This window comes from Nelumbo nucifera, chromosome 1 (assembly GCF_055504915.1).
Source record: "Nelumbo nucifera cultivar China Antique chromosome 1, China Antique-T2T, whole genome shotgun sequence".
Taxonomy (NCBI): domain Eukaryota; kingdom Viridiplantae; phylum Streptophyta; class Magnoliopsida; order Proteales; family Nelumbonaceae; genus Nelumbo; species Nelumbo nucifera.
The window spans coordinates 152,954,436-152,973,721 of NC_142649.1; the positions used below are offsets into that span (position 1 = coordinate 152,954,436).

Sequence of the window (19,286 nt, forward strand, 5' to 3'; positions counted from 1 at the left end):
TATAATTTTAACAAACATTATTTAGATGTTCACATATGTTGAGTATTTGAGTATGATGTGATTCCTCGTGAATTCTATTATCATATATTAATTTAATGTATATATCTATTAAAGCCTTATATTTAGTGTTATTAATGTATTTTTATGTTATATTTAAGCTTTTATAATGTTCCTGTGCGTATCTTAAGTTTTCTCCGATACACATGCATATCCAAAGCGTATCTCAATACGTTCTTAAAATTGCCTTCCCGATACGATAAGTGTATCCGATAGTTTGAACCTTGATTAAAGTTATTTGAATGATATCGTGCATGGATTAAGATGTGGATAGAAATATCCGTCATCTAAATATAGGAAATGTCATGAATGTTGTAGAAAAATATTGTAAAAATTATGAACATATGGAAATATATGATGATATTTTACAGAACGATAAAAGCATAATTAGATTGTTATCTTGCTTGAAACCATTAAGCAAAACCAAAAAACTAGGATTGATAGACAAATAATACATTATGAAGTTGTCTTGTAGCTTTTAAGAGTTTAAACTTCATAACAAAGTAGCTCAAACAAAACTTAAAACTCAACAGAAAGTGTGAATGATTCTCCTAGATCAACCAAATAATCAGTTGCACAAACAAAAATTAAGAATTGGAGTCATCATTTCCATTGGGTAGACACTAATATTATCATTCCACATTTCAACAATATTGTCCCCAATTCATCATTTTATAATACTATCTCATGTACTCTGCACGGTGCCCGTAGTTTTCATTGCGAAATATGTTGATTCCTGTAATATTTCATGTCAATACCAATGGGATCGATATGTTGTTTGGATATTTAAGAAATATGTGGACATTTTAAACCATATACTTATGCCTAGAATAAAAGTATACGAGGTGATCAGACATGGTCCAACACTGCTACATATTCAATATGTTTTTCCATAAAGTGAGTTTCTGCAGTAGCACAGCTAGCAGTCTCCACACTGGTATATGTATGTTTTCCTCTTCATATTGAAAGTTGGAGAATGTTTTAGGCAGAAGAAGTCACTTATTCAATGCCATCCCTTTCTATATGCTTGCTGGGATTATTTCTTCTGGTGATTCCTTTTTTCACCCTCCTGTTCTTGTTCATTCCTCAAATTATACATCAAGTAGCACTGTGGCAATACTTCTCATAATATGATCTTGTTACACATTCGAAGTGATCTTATATTGGAGAAGGTTCTCTCCCTTTCTCTCTTTTTGGTAATAAATAAGCTTCCAAGGCATTTCCATTTTGACATATCTGATAGAATTGGTCTCTCTTCATGTTCATTCTATAGATGAACCCCACTGTTGGAATGTTGAAATTTGAAGCAGAAAATATCAGAAACAAAAACTTTTACCATTAAAGGGAAAGGAGGGAAGATGAGCAAGGAATATATCTGTTGATTTCACTGCCTAGTACCCTCTTGTGGGTGCCCAAACACTCTCAAGCTTTAAACGAACTACTTGTAATCTCTTCAACAATTCCAGCCCTCCAAGCATTAGGGCACACGAAATTCCTCCATCAAATAGAGAAGAAAAAAAAACCTTATTCCATCATTACTTCAGAATCATCAAATATTTACTCATACTATAAAGCATATTCACACCACTAAAGAAATAAGAAATAAGCAGGATAAATGATATGGCAGGAGAAAAGTGGGATTTTCTGGGGTAATAATTACAAGTTAGCCGCATCATACTGTGTAGTCAGTCAAGGGTGACTGTACTCAGGAGGTGCACTGTCTCTCTCTACAAAACTTCACAGGCAGAGCCTTTCCAATCAATCTACCAACATTTCAACCTGCAATTCACAAAGTGACTTAAAAATGGATGTAAAGTTTCCATTGGAGCTGCACTCCATCAAGGGCGAATATATACCAGCCTATAGAGGCACCATGTCACATCTAGTCAATGGGGATTAAAAATTTCTTGGGCTAAATTTATTCGATTGGAAGAATGTAAAAAATCTGTAACTTCTCTCTGGAAAGGTTATGACAAATAAGACCATGCAGGAAATAGTCTAAGAATGGATGAAAAAAATCATGAAAAGTAGGTTCATTTCCTGCTCAGATATTCGAGATGGGGCTTGATAGGAGGTTTGTCCTTCACCACCCTCTATATGTGTTCCATGACTACAGGTATTTACAATTTGTGCATCAAACCATGCTTTATTTTAGAGCCTCATATAGGTCTTCTTTCCTGTAATTTTGCTCATCTTTCTGTTCATATAGAATCAACTAACAAAAAAAAAAAAAAACACAAATATACATTACTACATATCAATAAACCTACCAGATTGGTGATTTTCAGTAGTCTCAACTCCTTTGCTGGCACTTGGCTGGGCTGTGGCTTGAATCTGCACAAAGATCAAATTCACTTCAAATGTGGAGTTTCTTATTTTTCTTCTTTTCCTTGTTTCAGAATTCAGATAAAGCACATGGGAGAGCCACAAATTTTGTGTCTGCATGTCTTAGTAAATTAGATGGGAACAGACCAACAACAATATTAGTTGATGGCAGGTCCGTTGTATATAACCAACTACAATTAAATGATAGACAAACCTGATGTGGTGCTACTTGCATCTGGTGGAGACTAAAATAGTGTTGATAAGGGTCAGTGAAGTTTGGAACTAGCATCTGGTTGGGATTCGTCATGCCAGTTGAGTTTAATGCAGGATCTGACTGACTAGTTGGCCGTATTCTCGATAGGTCAGCAGTAGAAACAGAAGGTAGATGAAATGCTGGCATTGGGAGCCTCGGACCCATATGAGCTGCTCCAGCTGGTGTAGGCATGGTTGAGCCAGCTAAAACTGAGGGGAATGGCAGAATTGGTCGGTTCATTCCCATATCCATGCCCATCCCCATCCCCATTCCCATCCCCATTGTTGACATATATTGCTGGACACCAGGAAACATCATAGGGACCATACCACATCCCATGGACAACATCTGTGGAAAATAGCTAAAACATAAGTATCTTTTTAAATTATGCAGGAATCCAGGAATGACAGAAAGAGAATAAGAATGTTAGATGTTTAACATTTGAAAGAAGCTATAAAGGTTATGCCATTTGAGACAAAAAAAAAAAAAAACAAATTAGAAATTTGCAAATAAACTGGAGAATTCATATAAAAATATGACTGGGATTTCTTAATTAAAACTTTAAGGGCCAAAATCAATGACAGTAAGAAAAGGTTGCAGGCTATCACTGGAATGAGCTATGTTTTCTGTTGGGGTAAGTTCCAATTTGTTAGCCTCTTGTTCTTATATTAGTATTGGCTCTATTGCTTTATCTTACCTCCCTTAACATTAAAATCATGTAGGTAAGATAAACTTATGAAAGAGGATCTTTTTTCTCCATTACCAAAAATATATAAAAAAATAGTATTGTCACAAAACACTAGCTTGGGAACATAGCACTTGAGACGCATCTCGAGGGAAATGAAAAGTTTGGTTAGTGAATTGATAGCATCTCACTTGGACTGGAGATTGGAAAATAATATGGCACTTGGCAGAGAGAGTATCTAGGCAAGGGTTGAACAAAAATTGGTTTGTATTGGGGAGTTGTCAACCTAAAGATTGGGATGATTTGAATGTAAAATGGAATTATTTGGTTAGGTGTCAATGATAGTCAACACTTCTGTGTACTTATACCTATTTTTTTCACATTGAAAAGAATTAAAAACCAAAAGAATGTGGGTGCATAAGCTTCTCTCAAACTGGAATATAGGTTCATTTATGTGGACAATTATCTGGACATGATTTATCACTCACCACAGCTACAGTGTGCTTTCTGGTTATTGCTGACATAATGAGCCAAGGACACAGCTACAATCAATGAATAATAAAGTGAGATGAAACCCCATCACATTAGCGCACAATAAAAGATTTAACCCTCTTAAAAATCTTCCAGTGGCTACCTCTAGAATCTAACATGCTTGAGCACTCTGTGGCAGTTGGAAAACTTCCACATAGATTTGAAATGTTAAGGGTTTGCACAAGGAAAAAGGATGAAAGCAATAATTTTGAAGAAGGTTTGGGGTTACAATTAAAATACACGATTGGGCACTGGCAAGGATTAAGATATTGGTACAAAGGGATAATATTGACAAAACAGTTTTAATTATTGTACAGTTAGATGAATATGGAAACACTCATACACCAAACTTACAAAATTAACATATATAATGTGTTATGCACTACTTTTTTGCCAAAAATGTGTGTTATTCATGAATTGACATTTTCTCAACAAAATGACCCAAATTGTGTTTTTTTCAAAAATATGGAAAAATACTAGAATAATTCTGGGAAAATGTATAACAAGTGAATAATTTGGTTTATTTTAAGTACAAGAAAAAAATCCGGAACTTATAATTTTATATACAGTTTAAAATTTTAATTACAACTTTTTCATAGGAATACATTTAACATATTGTATACATATTAGATGCAAATCAATCCTCAAATATTAGGTGTAAATTTGAAGATTAGAAGAAAAAGGAAGAAGAGAAGTAAGAGCAGCAATACAAGAGAAGAAGATGGCGAAAAGAGAAGGAAGAAGAAGCAGAAATTGAATCGTCTCTCCTTTCTCCTCTAACCCTTTTTTATTAAGAATTAAAGTTAGAGTAATGACAAGTATGCCCTTAAGTGGGTGGCCAGCTAGGCAGTAACATAAAGAGATTAAACAAAAAAGAAATAACAGGCCCATTAAGGGAGGCCCATTAGCCAACACTAAAAGAAAAGATATTACAAGAGAAGATACTAGGGCCCATTCGGCCCAGTCTCTTTACAATATTTACATATTTACATACAAAAAAGGTTAAAAAAATACATATTATCATTTTCTGAATCATGCTTATTTGACTGAACTTTTTCCTGTATTCTTTGTTCTTGATTCCAATTGCACACAAAAGCTTACTGTATCACTACTATGCTATACAAATATTTACAAACTATGGGGATACACTGTACTAAGATACACAAGAAAATGTTAAAAAAACTATGTAAATCATACAGATACATAAAAAATATTCATCTTATACACAAGAACAATAAGGCAAAAGAAAATCTAAATGCATCTATTTCATCTACCTTTTAAAAAGAAAATCTAAATGCATCTATTTCATCTACCTTTTAAAAAGAAAATAAAGCTTTTCTTGAACAATGTTTAGATACACCACTGGTTATTTTCCAAAATTAAGGAAAAATATTCATAATAAGTATCAGTTAAAAATTTTCAAGTAGAAATGTATAAATTATGAAGATTTTGCACAAGTCAACAAAAATTTCCATATGATATACTTGAATAAACAACCATTTTTATGATTTTATATCTACAGAAAATAATATTATATTATATTTTTCTAAAGAACTGTCAAGTCATTTATATACCTATATATGTTGTATAATTGAATAATCAAATGGAATAAATTGTTGCGAACCCTATATGTATATGGTTGGGATAAAGATTGTTGGGTTGACTCTTAATTTTATTAGACCTTTTATTAGCATCCAGGTCATGTGCTTAGATTGATGAGTGGTAAAACTAGAAAGGACAGTGTCAGAAATGAAGTCATACAAAGGAACCTAGGAGTAGCTCCACTAGGTGATAAAATGAGAGAAAGTAGACCGAGATCGCTTGTTCACATGTTTAGAATACCATCTACAGCACCCATTAGAAGTGATCTATTACATGTTGAAGGGGCTATAAGAGCTAGGGGCTGACTGAAAGCACATGAGTGGAAGTAGTAAGAAATAATTTAAGCACTCATAATTTTACAATGAATATGGCACTGGATAGAACGAAATGGCAAAACAGGATTCATGTAGCTGACCTCATATAGTTGGGATAAGGCATAGATGATGATGATCCAAGTTTCAAGCCACATCAAAGCAAATTATACACATGGATACAGTGAGATGCTCAAGAATCTTGTGAGGACACAGTACTCCATAAAAAGAAACATTCCATAGCGAGAGCAATTTCCAACTCTTAACTATATCAGTTGAAAGATAGAATCTCAAATGTAGGCTGCTGTAGAGTTCTGATTGGAGGGAGGAACAATCATGTCTTTGTGTCCATGTACAGTAATCAGGAAATCACAAGGCTTCAAAATCTGACTTCTTTAGTTTAATAAGTAAGAAGATTTTGAATTAAAATTTTCATTTTTAATTTATTAATAAAATGAAGAATACATTAGTCTCCATTTATGATAAATTTTGATTAAATTCCTAGTTTAAAGTTAAATTAATTTCCAACAAATTTCTGAAAAGAAATCTTCTAGATAAATAAATCTTAAAATGTATCTCCTATCTTCTTAAAATTACAATTAAAATAGCAATTTCAATAAAACAAAATGTAAATTAAATCCAACGCTACTTTCTTAAACAAATAGAGATTTTGCAAGATCTTTATTTTCCACATGGGATCAAATAATAATTCTACAAACAACTAATAGTAGGAATGTTATGATGACCCACCATGGGCTTGAAGTAGCCAGTGAAGACCCATTACCCGCCCTTTTTTTATTTGAGAAAGATAAGTTAAATTTTATTGATGAAAAGATATAACGATACAAGTTACAACAAGCCACTTGCCAGAGCTCCAAAACTAAAGAGCCCCACTCAAGCAGCACAGATCACAACAGAACAAGATCAACATAATAAATAGATCATAAAGGGGTATGCATGTTAGACAGTTTTGTATGCCCTTAGCTTCAATCAAGAATGATGTACTTTATGAATTTATTGTAAATGAATAAAAGTACATATTTGATTCATGTTCCCTTGGTATGTTTCTGTGTAATACCCTTAAACTGGACACTTATTGAGACTCGTGTTAGTTTAGAATGTTCACAGCCAGTGGATCGGTCTGGGGAGACCTATCCTGACAAGGCTGACACTGTAGCGCCACCAAGTCGGTTGGGGTGGCCTGTCTCAGCTGCTAGGGTGAGACCCTAGGCACATACAGTGTAGGATTAATAGAACCTTTGAACCGGACCAGATTTCTAGTATTGCCCTGGACCTTGGAGATAGATGGGCAAAACTGGAAAGTTACACCTAACCCCTAGACTCGATTATGATACTACACTGGATGTCGGATTGGGCTGTCTTTGATGTACCAATCAGTGAGATCCTTAGCAAGGGTCAAAACCTGGGTATGTTGGGACAATCCGAGAATTCATCTGAGTGGGTGATCATAGTGAAAGGATCAGCCCCTTTGTCGGACAAAGGTAATGATCGGGGATGCACTCTCTCTGATGGAAACCAAGACTGCCGGCAGCCAATTTCAATTGTTGAGATTTTGTTTTGCAAAATATATTTATATATAAAGATATATATATATATATGTTATGGTTTCGAAATGATTTGCAAAAGGTTTTAATTCCCGGGATCCATGTAAGTGGAGAGTGCAACACTGTTCCTTGCAGTCAAGGGAGAGGTCCTCCCTTGTCGGGCAGTGTTTGATCATTATGGGCTGAGAGGTTAAGTGTAAGACCATTGAGGATAATACCTGATGGGCTAATCTTGCATCTGCCCACAGTCCCTGGGTGTTACAAGGTGACTTGGCCCAGGGACCACTTAGGGTAAGTGTTGGGCCCATAGAGCCCATAAGATGGGTTTCAGGGGGTGCACTGTCCATAACAGTGTATTCGGCCAGGCCTTGTAACAAAGGCTGGGCTGAACCCATGTGGCTGATGTGTAGATCAATGTTTGGGTCCCACGCCATACAAGGAAGCCCAACTGGGCAGCAGTTTGGAAGGCTAATTGAGTACATAACCTTAAATGGGCCTCAAGCCCATTTCGAACTGGGCTGATTTGATCAGCCAATTAAATGGGCGAATTCTGAAGTGGATCAGCTGATGGGATTGGGCTTAGACCCTATCCACTTAGAGAGTTCAAGATCTAAATGAGATTTAGATCTGGAAACCTCCTAATTAGATTAGGAGATGGCTGATCTGATCTGCAGATAAGATAAGGATTATCCCTTATCACTTAAAGGGACTTCTAACCCAAATATGATTTGGATTAGCAACTCCTAATCTGATTAGGAGCTGATCCCTTTAAGATTATGAAAGAAGAAAGGGGTGTATATAGTTTTTGTGATTGAGGTTCAATTCTCTTCAAAGCAAAGAAATCATAGAAAGAGAGATTTCCTGCATACTGCAAATTCTCTCCTGCCGCCTCCTTCCTGTCATTGCCATTCCCTTTAGTTTGATCTCCAGTTCTTGGGAGAAATCAAGATTTGATCTTGATTCCAATCTTTTGGGAAAAGATTGGTTGGAGCTGTACCCACAAGCCATCCAGTTGATTCTTGCGAAGGGTCAAGTTCTTTTGGAAGAACGTTGCTGATTCTGCTCCATCCTTCACTGCGCCATCTTCAGTGGGACAGATTTTGGATCATTCCTTGGGCGTGAACACCTCCATTGGGAGATATTGATTCTTTGTATCAGGTATATCCTCCCTCCTACTTTTGGTTTAGATCTGATTTGGTTCTTGATTCAAGATTGATCATTGAAAATATGTTTTCTGAAATAGGGAATTCGATTCCCTGCAAAGATGGGAGAAATTTTTGAAATTCGCCCTATCCATTCCGCAAGATTTGGGCGTCCATGAGATGGATATCCTATCCCTTCAATGCAGGGGGAACCCAAGACCCGATTCTGCACACAGCAATATTAAAGAGCTCCTCCACAGATTTTGCCATCGGTCTGAAAATGCTGCTATTTCTTCCTGACCAAATTGTCCATAAAATAGTAGCTGGCACCATGGCCCAAATTATCTTGCCTTTAGAGGTCAAGCCTTGAATCTGCCATGCATATAACAGGTCCAACACAGACCCAGGCATTTACCAGATCAGGTTAGCTGGCCAACTTTGCCTAAACTCTGCCAATTTGTACCATGTTAAGATCCATATTAAAGCTGAAAACAGCACCAACTCTTGGGGTGTAGAAGCACTAATTAAAGGCTAATGAACTTTTGAAAGAAATAGGCTGATAGATAGGGGTAATCATGGACTAGGCTGTCCTAGGTTCCTGGCCTATGATGTCAAATATGAAATATTAAATGTATAATATAAAACATTTAATATATATATATATATAATATGAAAAAAATATATGTATAAAATTTTTAATAACTTTATGGAAATTTTTAACAAGTTGACAGTTAAAAAATCTGAATAGAAAAGGAAAAGTGGTGTAGGGAATGCTTCCTAATAGCAATTTTTTGGATGGTAAGGTTGGAAAGAAATGCCAGAATATTTGAAGATATTGGAAAGACAAAAGAGGAAATTGTTAAGGAATTGTGGGGCAGAATTCATTCTTGGGCGGCAGTGCACAGATGATTTTTAAATATACATTACAGTTCATTTTTGAATTCTGATACACCTTTTTTTTTATAATTTTTAAAGTTTACTTTTTGTATAGATGGAAGTGATGGTAGCACAGCTTCCTGCTGTGTGGATTTTGGGGTGTATATCTTCTTTGATATTTAATACAATACCTTACCTTGTTCTATATATGTATATATGTACAAATTTATGTTATAATTTATATAAGCACTATTAATTTAACAATGTATATGGCTTAAATAGAATGGAATGGCAAAACAGTATTCGTGATGATGACTTTATATAATATAATATGTTATGCATAATATTTAAATATATATAAAATAGGCCAGGCCAGACCCAGGCTATAAATGATCACCCTTACTGATTGACTATCCTTTTTCAGACTGTCTTTTGAATGCTCCATTGTTGCATCTGAAAATCTTTAGTGGTTATAAGGGCACTCAACTGGAGAAACAGTAGAACAAGACCAATGACTTAGCAGTTGGAAAAGGTGTCAAGGAAGGCGATGAATAGTACTTAAAAGGATTGTTGTCATCTAAATGGAATGAGTATATCTGACGCTTAAAGATGATTATTTTTCTGGTATCCCCTTGTTCTGTTAAGGAGACTTGCTCAACTCAACAAAGATTTATCCAACCATAGGTTTGACATAATGAATCTTATATAGGTTGCCAATTCCACTATATCCAGGGTAATATCACCTATTAAATTGTGAGCATATGTCAGCTTCTCAAGGAGACTAAACTCATTATATTGCAAGAAAAACAGTAAAGTCCTCATTTCCATAGTTCTGAACATAGAGGAGCAACAACTTCTCTGGCAATTTTAATTGGCTTTCATTAATGTTAAAACAAGATGACATTGAAGTATTATTCATTCTATATGAAAAAAGCTAGCAACACAGATGGAACCTGGAAATTTTAAGTCATTAGCAAAGGTAGTGGAGCACAACATCTTCAGTGAGGTCCTTAAACTTGTTAAGGAGGTCAATAATATTACTTTAGCAATTTAGTGATGCAGGTCCATAATAAGGAGGAGAGTATTTTATAACATGATTATCATCATAGAACTATGCAGGTTAATGACAAACTGTTCAGGTATTACCATTACTTCAGGTATGAAATCCATGAATTAGTGGTGAACAACCTCTTTTTATTTGAGTTCCTTACAAAAATGAAACCTAGAAAATATATAATGAGGATGACAAGTAATGGCTCGTCTTCTCCATAAATTTTTGGAAATGGTTTCTCCTGTTCACTTCCAGATAGAGAGTTGAGAGATGTTGTGAAGTTGCACTATATTACAGAATATTGGCATAACTTCATCCAATATGGTCATGTAGGCTTGTAGCCAAGGTTTTTAGGGGCCACTGCTTGATGCAATGGTAAAATTTCAGGCTGACAACATGGATTAAGTCTCGAGAGTGGATACTTTAAGGAAAAAATGCCAAAGGTTAGGTCTGTATCCAGTCCACCATCCCAAGACCCCAGATAGCTGGGAACAATATTGGGTAATTGTCTTTTTCATAGCCAAGGTTCCTCTCATACATTTCTGTCACGAACATTTTCTATTGATTTTAGCTGAGAAGCTAATAGATAAGAGTCGTATTTTTGGTACTGTTATGGAAATGGAGAATGGAGATGGTGAGAAAATGAACTTTGTGTTGATTCCCATTAAAAGATAAACCCAAAGGCAAAGGATATATCTACAAATCTGGGATATTGAATCCCAGATAATTGGACCAATTGATCTTGTTTATTTTGATTATGAATGTTAGAAAATCTAACTTTTTCCATTATATTGGAGCATTTCTTATGGCCATATTGATCCATGGTGAACATCCTTGCCTTACACAGAATATAGTAAATAAAAGGACCTACTTAAAACAAACACGCAGATATTATTTGCACGATTGAGTATGAAATGGTATAACAGAAATTAAGAAGTTTTAAATTCCAAGTTGGAAGTGGAAGTGTAAACAATAATAGTTGTCAATGTGGTACACCTACTCTAGTCAGTCCTTGGGTCTTTGAAGCAATTCTTCCCTATACAGTTGGAAAAGGTAAATGATCATTGCAGCTTAAGCATTCACTTGTTCATGAGATGTCAAATTCTCATTGGCACTGGACCAAAAAGAGGGACATGCCCTGCATTTAGTTCTTCCACATAACAGGAATAAAAGGAAAAAAGATTAAACATTTTTTATTGATCACCCAATATGGTAGTAGATCTGGTGCATATTTTTCTTTTTGTTTTCATTGGTTGTATAGCTTTCTACTTTGAAAGACAAATTACACATTCTATACTTCTAGAAGCTAAGATCCATAAGGTGCTCCTATTGTCCGCTACTGTTTATGTAGCAGATAAGAAACACATTCAAATTCCATGCTGTCTCTGGTGCAATTCCCTTCCTATATGTTGCCTACCAAGTCTCAAAATGAACATATGATTCCATTCCAAAAAACCAGTGCTCATGCTCTCCCCCCAACCCCTCAAAAAAAAAAAAGAAAAGAAAAGAAAAAAGAAAGAAAAAGAAAAAGAAAAGAAAAAAAAAAACTAAGACTAATCAGAAGGGGAATTAATTAAGTTTTAGCTGAAGGCATTCCTCTCTAGCTAGTTTGGTAGTATTTTGTACAGCAGGAACAAGCATGTTCTCTTGTCAACCTTTTTGGCTACGGTATTGCAGATGAAGGATATCTTATGTCTTAGATACATCAAAAATAAAAAAAATAAAAAAATAAAAAAATAAAAAAACGGGAAAATAAAAAGACTTGCACAGTGAAGTTAGTGGATGAAGGCATCTCCCTCAACCACCAGCAAAATGTCATGCCATTTTCCAAAAACGTTCTGTCTGTATGTTCTAATTAGTAACAAGAAGTACAGTCAGAACATACCTGAACTTGTAATTGAAGTGATTTCAAATATTCAATCGCCTCATCTAACATTGAAGCTTTGTCTGACTGAAATTTGGAATAATAAAAACGTCAGAAATGGAAGAGTAGAACTTTCAACTTACCAATATTTCTTCATTGTACATAAATACAACCTTGTTACATCGAGGTATGAGTTCTTGTAATGCCTTCATCTTCTCATTTATCCTATCTCGACGTCTCTGCATTAAAATAAAGATGTTAGTCGGGGGTGGGAGGGTGGTAGAGGAAAACAAACCCAATGTCATTAAGGTAGATCATAATAGACTAGGAAAAGAAACGCACTCTCTCCGAGAGATTGTGGACCTCTGCAGCACGACTTCTTCTTGCAGATGTTGATCCACGGACTTGTTTCTTTGTCTCCACGGATTCAAATTCAGCATCCTTTTGCAACAAAAATAAACTGCTAATGTAATCCAAGAAAACCGGAAGGGAATTTTGAAGAGAAACTTGTTATGGTGCAGCATCTTTAACACCCATAAAAGAAGATCCGACCCCCCAATACAGAGATCAGCATACATTTCGATGAATAACTCCATAAATAACTACTACAACTATTGTCTCTTCGGCGACATCCAATAAAACTGGAACCAGTAAACTGCTACCACTACTATGAGGTACCAGTTTTTCTTCATTCTCTTATGATAAAAGATCATTTTCATTTTTCCCCGTTAACTAAGAACATGCCATCCCATGTCATCCCAGGAAAACGGAGGTGGTTATAAAATTAACAGTCATCGGGCAACGGGGGTTCATGATTTATCTACCAATAGGGAAGAAAAGTTGGCTTGTAAAAACCTCGTCGTGGTAAGAATCCTTATGTATGGTCGGTCCGTCACTAGCTCACCACTCGCCAGTTTCATAATGACTTACAGAATCAATATCACGGTAGTCACTGAGCCAGCCCATCCCTTTTATACTCCTGGGGTGAGAACAGGCTATGTTAGGTTTGAAGGAAAATATAGGGAAAGGAAGGGAAAGGTAGGGAAATCTTTACAACCCTTGTATTAGTTTCCCTGTCTTTCCCTTTCATTCCTTACCTTTTCCTTCAAACCAAACATAAGCCTAAGGGTGTAGCTTGGGCGGGCTGGTCAGGTTTAAGATCGACCCAGGTCCAACTCAAAATTTAACTCTTGAGAATAAAAATCAAGCCCGAGGTTAAGACCAACTTGCCCAGCCCTGGCCCAGCTCACTCTAACTAAAATCTGACAGGCACAGGCCGGGTTGGGGTTGGTCAAGCAGGCCTCTTGTGCCTAGGGAATTAATTGTATGTATGATGTATGGATGGATGGATGGATCGGCTGGATTCCGATTGGGTCAAGGTCAGCTTGTGATTGGGCCAGCTCGAGTTACCAATAAGCCCAATCTTCCCAACACAGGTCCCATGATCCCATCCCTAACTAAAATTTAACAGACTTAGGCTGGGTTCAGATTGATCAAGAAGCCCTACTAGGCCCAAGGCATTGAATGTGTGTATGTATACATGAATGGATTTATAGATGGGCTGGATCCAGATTAAGTCAATGCTAATTTAGGATTGGGCCCATCTTGAAAAAAGAATAAATAAAAATAATCGAGGTTTTGGGCCCAAACTCTAAGTCAAAAGGACTGAAAATCCAAGTCCATCGATGTAAAATCTTGGGTTGAGTTTATTCGAGTTTGGGTTAGATCCGCCCAAGTTGCATCCATATTGGTATGCTTTCTACTTTCTAGTCCTATCTACTAATAAGTAATAAGGATCTTAAAATTTTGAAGATATCTTTTTTAAGAAAAAAATTGAGATCCCTAGTCCCTACACCTCGGAAATTGAATCTTCTACAATGGGAGAATTACAAATAAAGGCCAAAGCCAAGGAATAAAAACAGTTAAGGGTTCATGAATACGACTTTTCATATCTCAAATAGATACTTCCATTTTCTTCCATTATGAGTTTATGACTCTCCACATATATTGGTAGCCAAAAAAAACTCTAAAAATGTGCATATGCTTATTGGATCATTCATATACTGGAGAAGGATTCCTAATTGAGTAATTGGCTACACCAATGCTGTTTTCCTCAAGACTGGTGGAAGGATGATTGGAATAGTCTGAATCCCATGATGGGGGAACTGGTTGGATTGGCTAGTTGTTCAATCCTCAGGTCCATGTCAGCCCAAAATCCTACCTTAAGGGCACCTTGGTTTATTAACAGGAATGCCTGGAAGTGGGGCCCAGTTTTTTATTTTTATTTTTTTTTATGGGTACAAACTAGCTACAACAACTACTCGGAGCTGCTATTTTGATTAAGTAATGAAAAAAGGTTCGACCTGGTGCTGATCCAGCAAACTTCATATCCACTACCTAATTAGGAAATAGGTTTGGATGTGGATAAACAATAGATATAATATTAAATAGAACAGAATAGCAAGACGGAATTTATGTACCCGACTCCGTATAATTGGAATAAAGCTTGGATCATGGATTAAGTCAGGATCAAAATCGACGAACTCAGGGTATGGAGCATTGGAGTAGGGGCCGCGGGCCGGATCGGATTCCCCCATCATAAGGGCATTTTCGTCCCATTAATACAAGTAAAAATACTATAATGTCCAGAGTCCACAGTGGTCTGACAGAGAACAGTGCGCACAAGCACTCATTCCGAGGCACATAAAAGGACAATTTTCTGACGGACCAAAATACCACACCAAGACACTAGCGCACATGGAGACAGGGTTTAGGGAACCAAACCCAGGGTACACGTGTCCATAGAATGCTGGATTCATGCACTACGGATAGCAGAGCCTGCCTCTCTCCACTTAACCTTTCCAAGCTTCCAATCGCCACCGTACACGTGGTAAAAACAAACATCCCTATGAGGGCTATGACGTTCTCTGTGATTTGACGCTAACAACGAAAACGGTCAGATCATGACGAACAGCTACGAGAGCCAAAACTCGGTCAGTGCTGCCGGTAATAGGGACTAATAAGATCCATATGAGAAAATCAGGATTGTCAGATGTTGGCTTAGTAGTGGGGCCTAGAACCAATGACAGTCTGTATGGGACGTGGTCCAGAGAGAGCTCATGCCAGAGCGGCTCTGAAGAAATCGGATTCACAAAAAAGAATAATAACAACTGTTGGACCCATCAAGCGCTCCAATTATTCCAATCTAGTGGCACGCAGAAGCCCTACAAAGCCGTCTGATACTAGTTCGACGAGCGAGTGCTACTATACTCCCACAGTCCCACTCGCAGTTTACAACATTCCTCGCGAGCGGAATTGGATTTAGAGTTGAAACTGGATTCCGCCACGATTCCTTGCAAACTAAAATGACTAGCCCTCCATGGGAATTCGAATTTCGTCATAAAACAAAGTTTGTCGGCCGCGTTTATCCTCCAAATTCGGTAATCGGTATCAAAAAGAGGCGCCAAGCTACCAAATTGGTTGGATATGGATATAGGTTGGATTGACAAATCCAATTTTGCCTCCAGTTTCAAAACCATCCCGACAAAACCAAAACGATTTGGGTGGATTTGGAATTGGAGGCGAAATTGAATTTTTGAATTCCACCAATCTAAGGATTTTGCCAGCGCTCTTTCAGCGCCGCAGAATCCAAAAGAAGAAACGCAGAATCCGTAAAGGCTAGGCGAATTGAAGCAGAAATGAATTTCAAATCCATCCCGCTAGGCCGCTACCAAAACCCAAAACGTAGAAAAGTGAATACCAACCTCGCTTTGGCACTCATTATCATCTTGTTCTCTCGACTTCCGCTTTCGATCATCCGTCGGCGGCTTTGTTGACGGCTCGGCGCTGGCGCCGGAAGCGCCCGACGATGACGTCATAGTCTGGTCACAGCTTACCAACTCCCTAGCCCCGTCAGCCGCTGCTGTACCATCACCGCTCATACTCCCGCTCCGCAGATTCCCGCTATAAAACTGTGCGGTGGTTCTTGACGTTTGCGCAACCGCCGATCTGGGCCCCACTGCCGGTGTAACGCTCGAATCGACAACCGTCGATTCTCTCACCGGCTTATTCGAACTTGACGGCTGAGATTCGTTTTTCTCTCTTGGTACTGAGAAATGCATTAATTGCTGAAATTTGGCTGCCGAATCTAACTCAGCGTGCGTTGTAGGTGGAATTGGTGGCCGTTGAACTGCTGTTGGTCTATTTTCCGGTCGTCGTTCTTCAGGAATCTGACTACCACCGGACGCAGCAGAATATAGGAGATCAGCACAGAAATTTTGCTCGAACGTATCCTCTAGGGGATAATGTAACCAAGCAGCCATCTCGTCTTCTTGCATGAACAGCTGATTCGTGGCCTCTTCCTCTGCTGCCGCTGCAGCAGTAGTAGCTCGAATTTCCCCTGCCGGTGATCCTCCGGCTGGGATAACGGCATCTTCGAAAGGAAATTTCGGCGGAGATTTTCTTGAAGATCTCTGGCTCTGCATAACCACTTGGCCGTTCTGCCACAGAAGTTCTACAACCTCTTCTTCACGACTGTCTCTTATGAAAAACTAAAATTTAGGAAAAACACAAACCAAAATTCTGTATTTTATCTCCAAGAAAAGCTCAAGTACTTACAGAGTGGACTTCTTCTGTCGATATAATCCAGATGGAGCCGGGATAGCATCATCCTCAATTTCAAAATCCGGAACACAGTGATTCATCTTCTCCAACAAATTCTTGAAATAACTAAACGATAGATATTGTCACAATTAAAAGAACATAAAAAATTAAAGAAAAAGGCAGAAGAACAAATGAATCAGTAAATGAAAAAGGCAACAACTACCTACTGCAAATGTTTTCGGATGATCAAAACTGGAAATTCACCACTTTCAAAAACGAAGGCGACGATTTGGTAAGAAAATTGGGAAAATAGAAGTGTGAACGAAGAACCGACATGCGAAGCTACGATCAACATAGAACAACAATATACATAGCCGCACCGATCTTTTCCATTTCTCTTCTGTAAAACCCTAACGAGCTCGTTTTGATAGAAGAAGGAAAAGCAGACGAAAGACAGCAGATAAATATTAAGTCTGAATAGCGTCAATTTGATTGATTATTTAGCAGCTACAGCTATGCATTAAATGAAGAAAGAAACAAATGAGTAACGACTGAGGAGAGAGATACTATTTAACGATCTCCCTATTTCCCTCCTCCGTTTGCGTCTTCGTGCTCTCTCTCTCCGTCTAAAAAATGGATGCGAGAAAAAAGACAAAATAAAACCAAACAAAAAATATTTTAATAATAATTACTTGTCCCAAATTAGCAAAAGTTAGATTTCTGTATCCAACATGCGTGCGAGCATTGGTACGTTCTCTACACCAACCAATCAGACCATCCAAATTCTGAATCTTCGATCCACTGTCGTTAACCCTCGGGCCCCACCACTTTTCCTCCATTGCACTTGGCTCTGGAAGTTGATCTTTGTGGGTCCCCCAATACGCACGGTGGGACCACGCCAAGGACGTACGGCAAAGTAGATCAATTAATATATTTTTGGTTATTATTAATTTCTTAATAATGATTAAAAATTTAAGTGGCGGTGCTTTGCTGCTGAGCCTGAGAGTTGGATTAGGCTTCATTGAAAAATGACCATTAACGGACAGCCGTTATTTCTCAACCGTACGTTGCTTACGGTTAACTCCACCTTCTACTTATAGGTAAAAATTCAGTATTCCGATGATCCATCAAGTATCCTCATCGTCCATCTGATGTGGTGGGCCCAACAAAAACGGATTCTTCATCAACGGTCAAGATTGGATGCGCATCCAATTGCAAGGTATCAAAGGGGTCTCACTTCTCAGTTCTCTAGGAAGCAAAGTTCGCTTGTAAGTTGTAACTAGCGGCGTGAGACTGAACCGTCACCGAGGGGGCGCATCGTAGCGCGGATCGAACTCGAAAGTGTGCATTGTTGGCCCGTTAACCGACAGTCAAGTTCCCGGGAGTGGGACCCGGTCTCAATTATGTTGTTTCCTAACCACAATTATTATTATTTTAATAATATTTTAATATGAAGCTCTACTTTTTTTAACTGTAAAAAAGAAAACGAAAAAATGGTGGGCCACATAAAATCAAAAGGGAAATAAATACGTCGTATCGTTTTCCTTCTTTCACTTCTGGGAATCTGAAACTAGCAACCCGTAAGACCCAGATCTGTGAACTGGAATACTAGATTTCCTGGTTTTGACAAAAATAACCTCAACGGCCATCATTAGCTTTGTCCTTTTCAGGCCTCTAATGTAGAAGTGGCGTACGTAGTGTTGACCTCAAAAGTCAATGTAAGTGACGGATCGTAGGGGCGTGATCTCACGATCCACCCACGTCGGCAGGATTAGAGAATGGCTCAGAATACAGGACTAAAACGTAATTGTGCTGTTTGTGTGAGGCTAATTTGGTCATCTCAAGATGCTTGTGCATCTCTCTTTATCCTCCATGGATAATTTATGATTAATAGAATTAAAGGAAAAGGTTTTTTGTGACACGTGGCGAGAGGATAAAGGATATCTTATGATTAGGGCATCCGAGAGCATCTACTACGTGTCATTATTTTATTATTGTATTTTTTTAAGCTAATAAGCTAGAAAGCAGTTGAAGGTGAAAAGACATAAATAAAAAAGAAAAGAGGCAGGATTACTGAAAGATTGAAGCGGAACATGTGGTGTCTGAGATCTGGGCCGGGTCTGGGGTAGAGTCTGACCCGGTGTGATAATAAAACACACAGACCCGGACCCCACGCAAACCCTATAGTCTGGAAGCATTATAGTCAGAAGTCAGAATGGTCTTGCCAATCCACTCGTAGTCTACTGGTCCAGTTTGGTTTTAATGCAATCAAACCGCGGATACGCAAGTTCTCCATCTTTGTAGGCCCTGTGTGTAATCTGTCACTTACTCCACTGACCCTTTAATTAGGGTGCTGTTTGGCGTATCCTTTTGTACGATAAAAAATTGATCTATTTCCATTTTTTTACCATATGGAAGATTT

General features: G+C 37.7%; 1 protein-coding gene across 11 annotated transcripts; it reads right to left on the minus strand.

The window, feature by feature from the left end:
- Positions 1-1,371: 1,371 nt before the first annotated feature.
- On the minus strand, positions 1,372-17,477 carry LOC104589147 (transcription factor PIF1-like). 11 transcript variants are annotated; one of them, XM_010247358.3, is made up of 10 exons: positions 17,092-17,477; positions 16,880-16,990; positions 16,027-16,801; positions 12,605-12,703; positions 12,436-12,501; positions 12,284-12,349; positions 3,809-3,862; positions 2,597-2,983; positions 2,328-2,391; positions 1,372-1,836 (listed from the first exon to the last, which is right to left on the minus strand). In XM_010247358.3, exons 1-10 carry the CDS (start codon positions 17,217-17,219, stop codon positions 1,832-1,834), a joined length of 1,755 nt encoding a protein of 584 aa, XP_010245660.1. In that variant the 5' UTR covers positions 17,220-17,477; the 3' UTR covers positions 1,372-1,831. The 11 variants fall into 11 exon arrangements, with proteins under 11 accessions (XP_010245660.1, XP_010245663.1, XP_010245661.1 ...); XM_010247361.2 differs by having other exon boundaries at positions 17,088-17,476; XM_010247359.3 differs by having other exon boundaries at positions 16,027-16,795; positions 17,092-17,475.
- Positions 17,478-19,286: the final 1,809 nt, after the last annotated feature.

What these genes read in the sequence shown, in the direction of transcription:
- LOC104589147 (XM_010247358.3), bottom strand. Translation starts at nt 17,219, where the DNA reads ATGTTGATCGTAGCTTCGCATGTCGGTTCTTCGTTCACACTTCTATTT. An exon ending in CGACAGAAGAAGTCCACTCT is followed by an intron (nt 16,802 to 16,879) that starts GTAAGTACTTGA and finishes GTTTTTCATAAG; the next exon opens with AGACAGTCGTGAAGAAGAGG. An exon ending in ATAATGAGTGCCAAAGCGAG is followed by an intron (nt 12,704 to 16,026) that starts GTTGGTATTCAC and finishes TTGTTGCAAAAG; the next exon opens with GATGCTGAATTTGAATCCGT.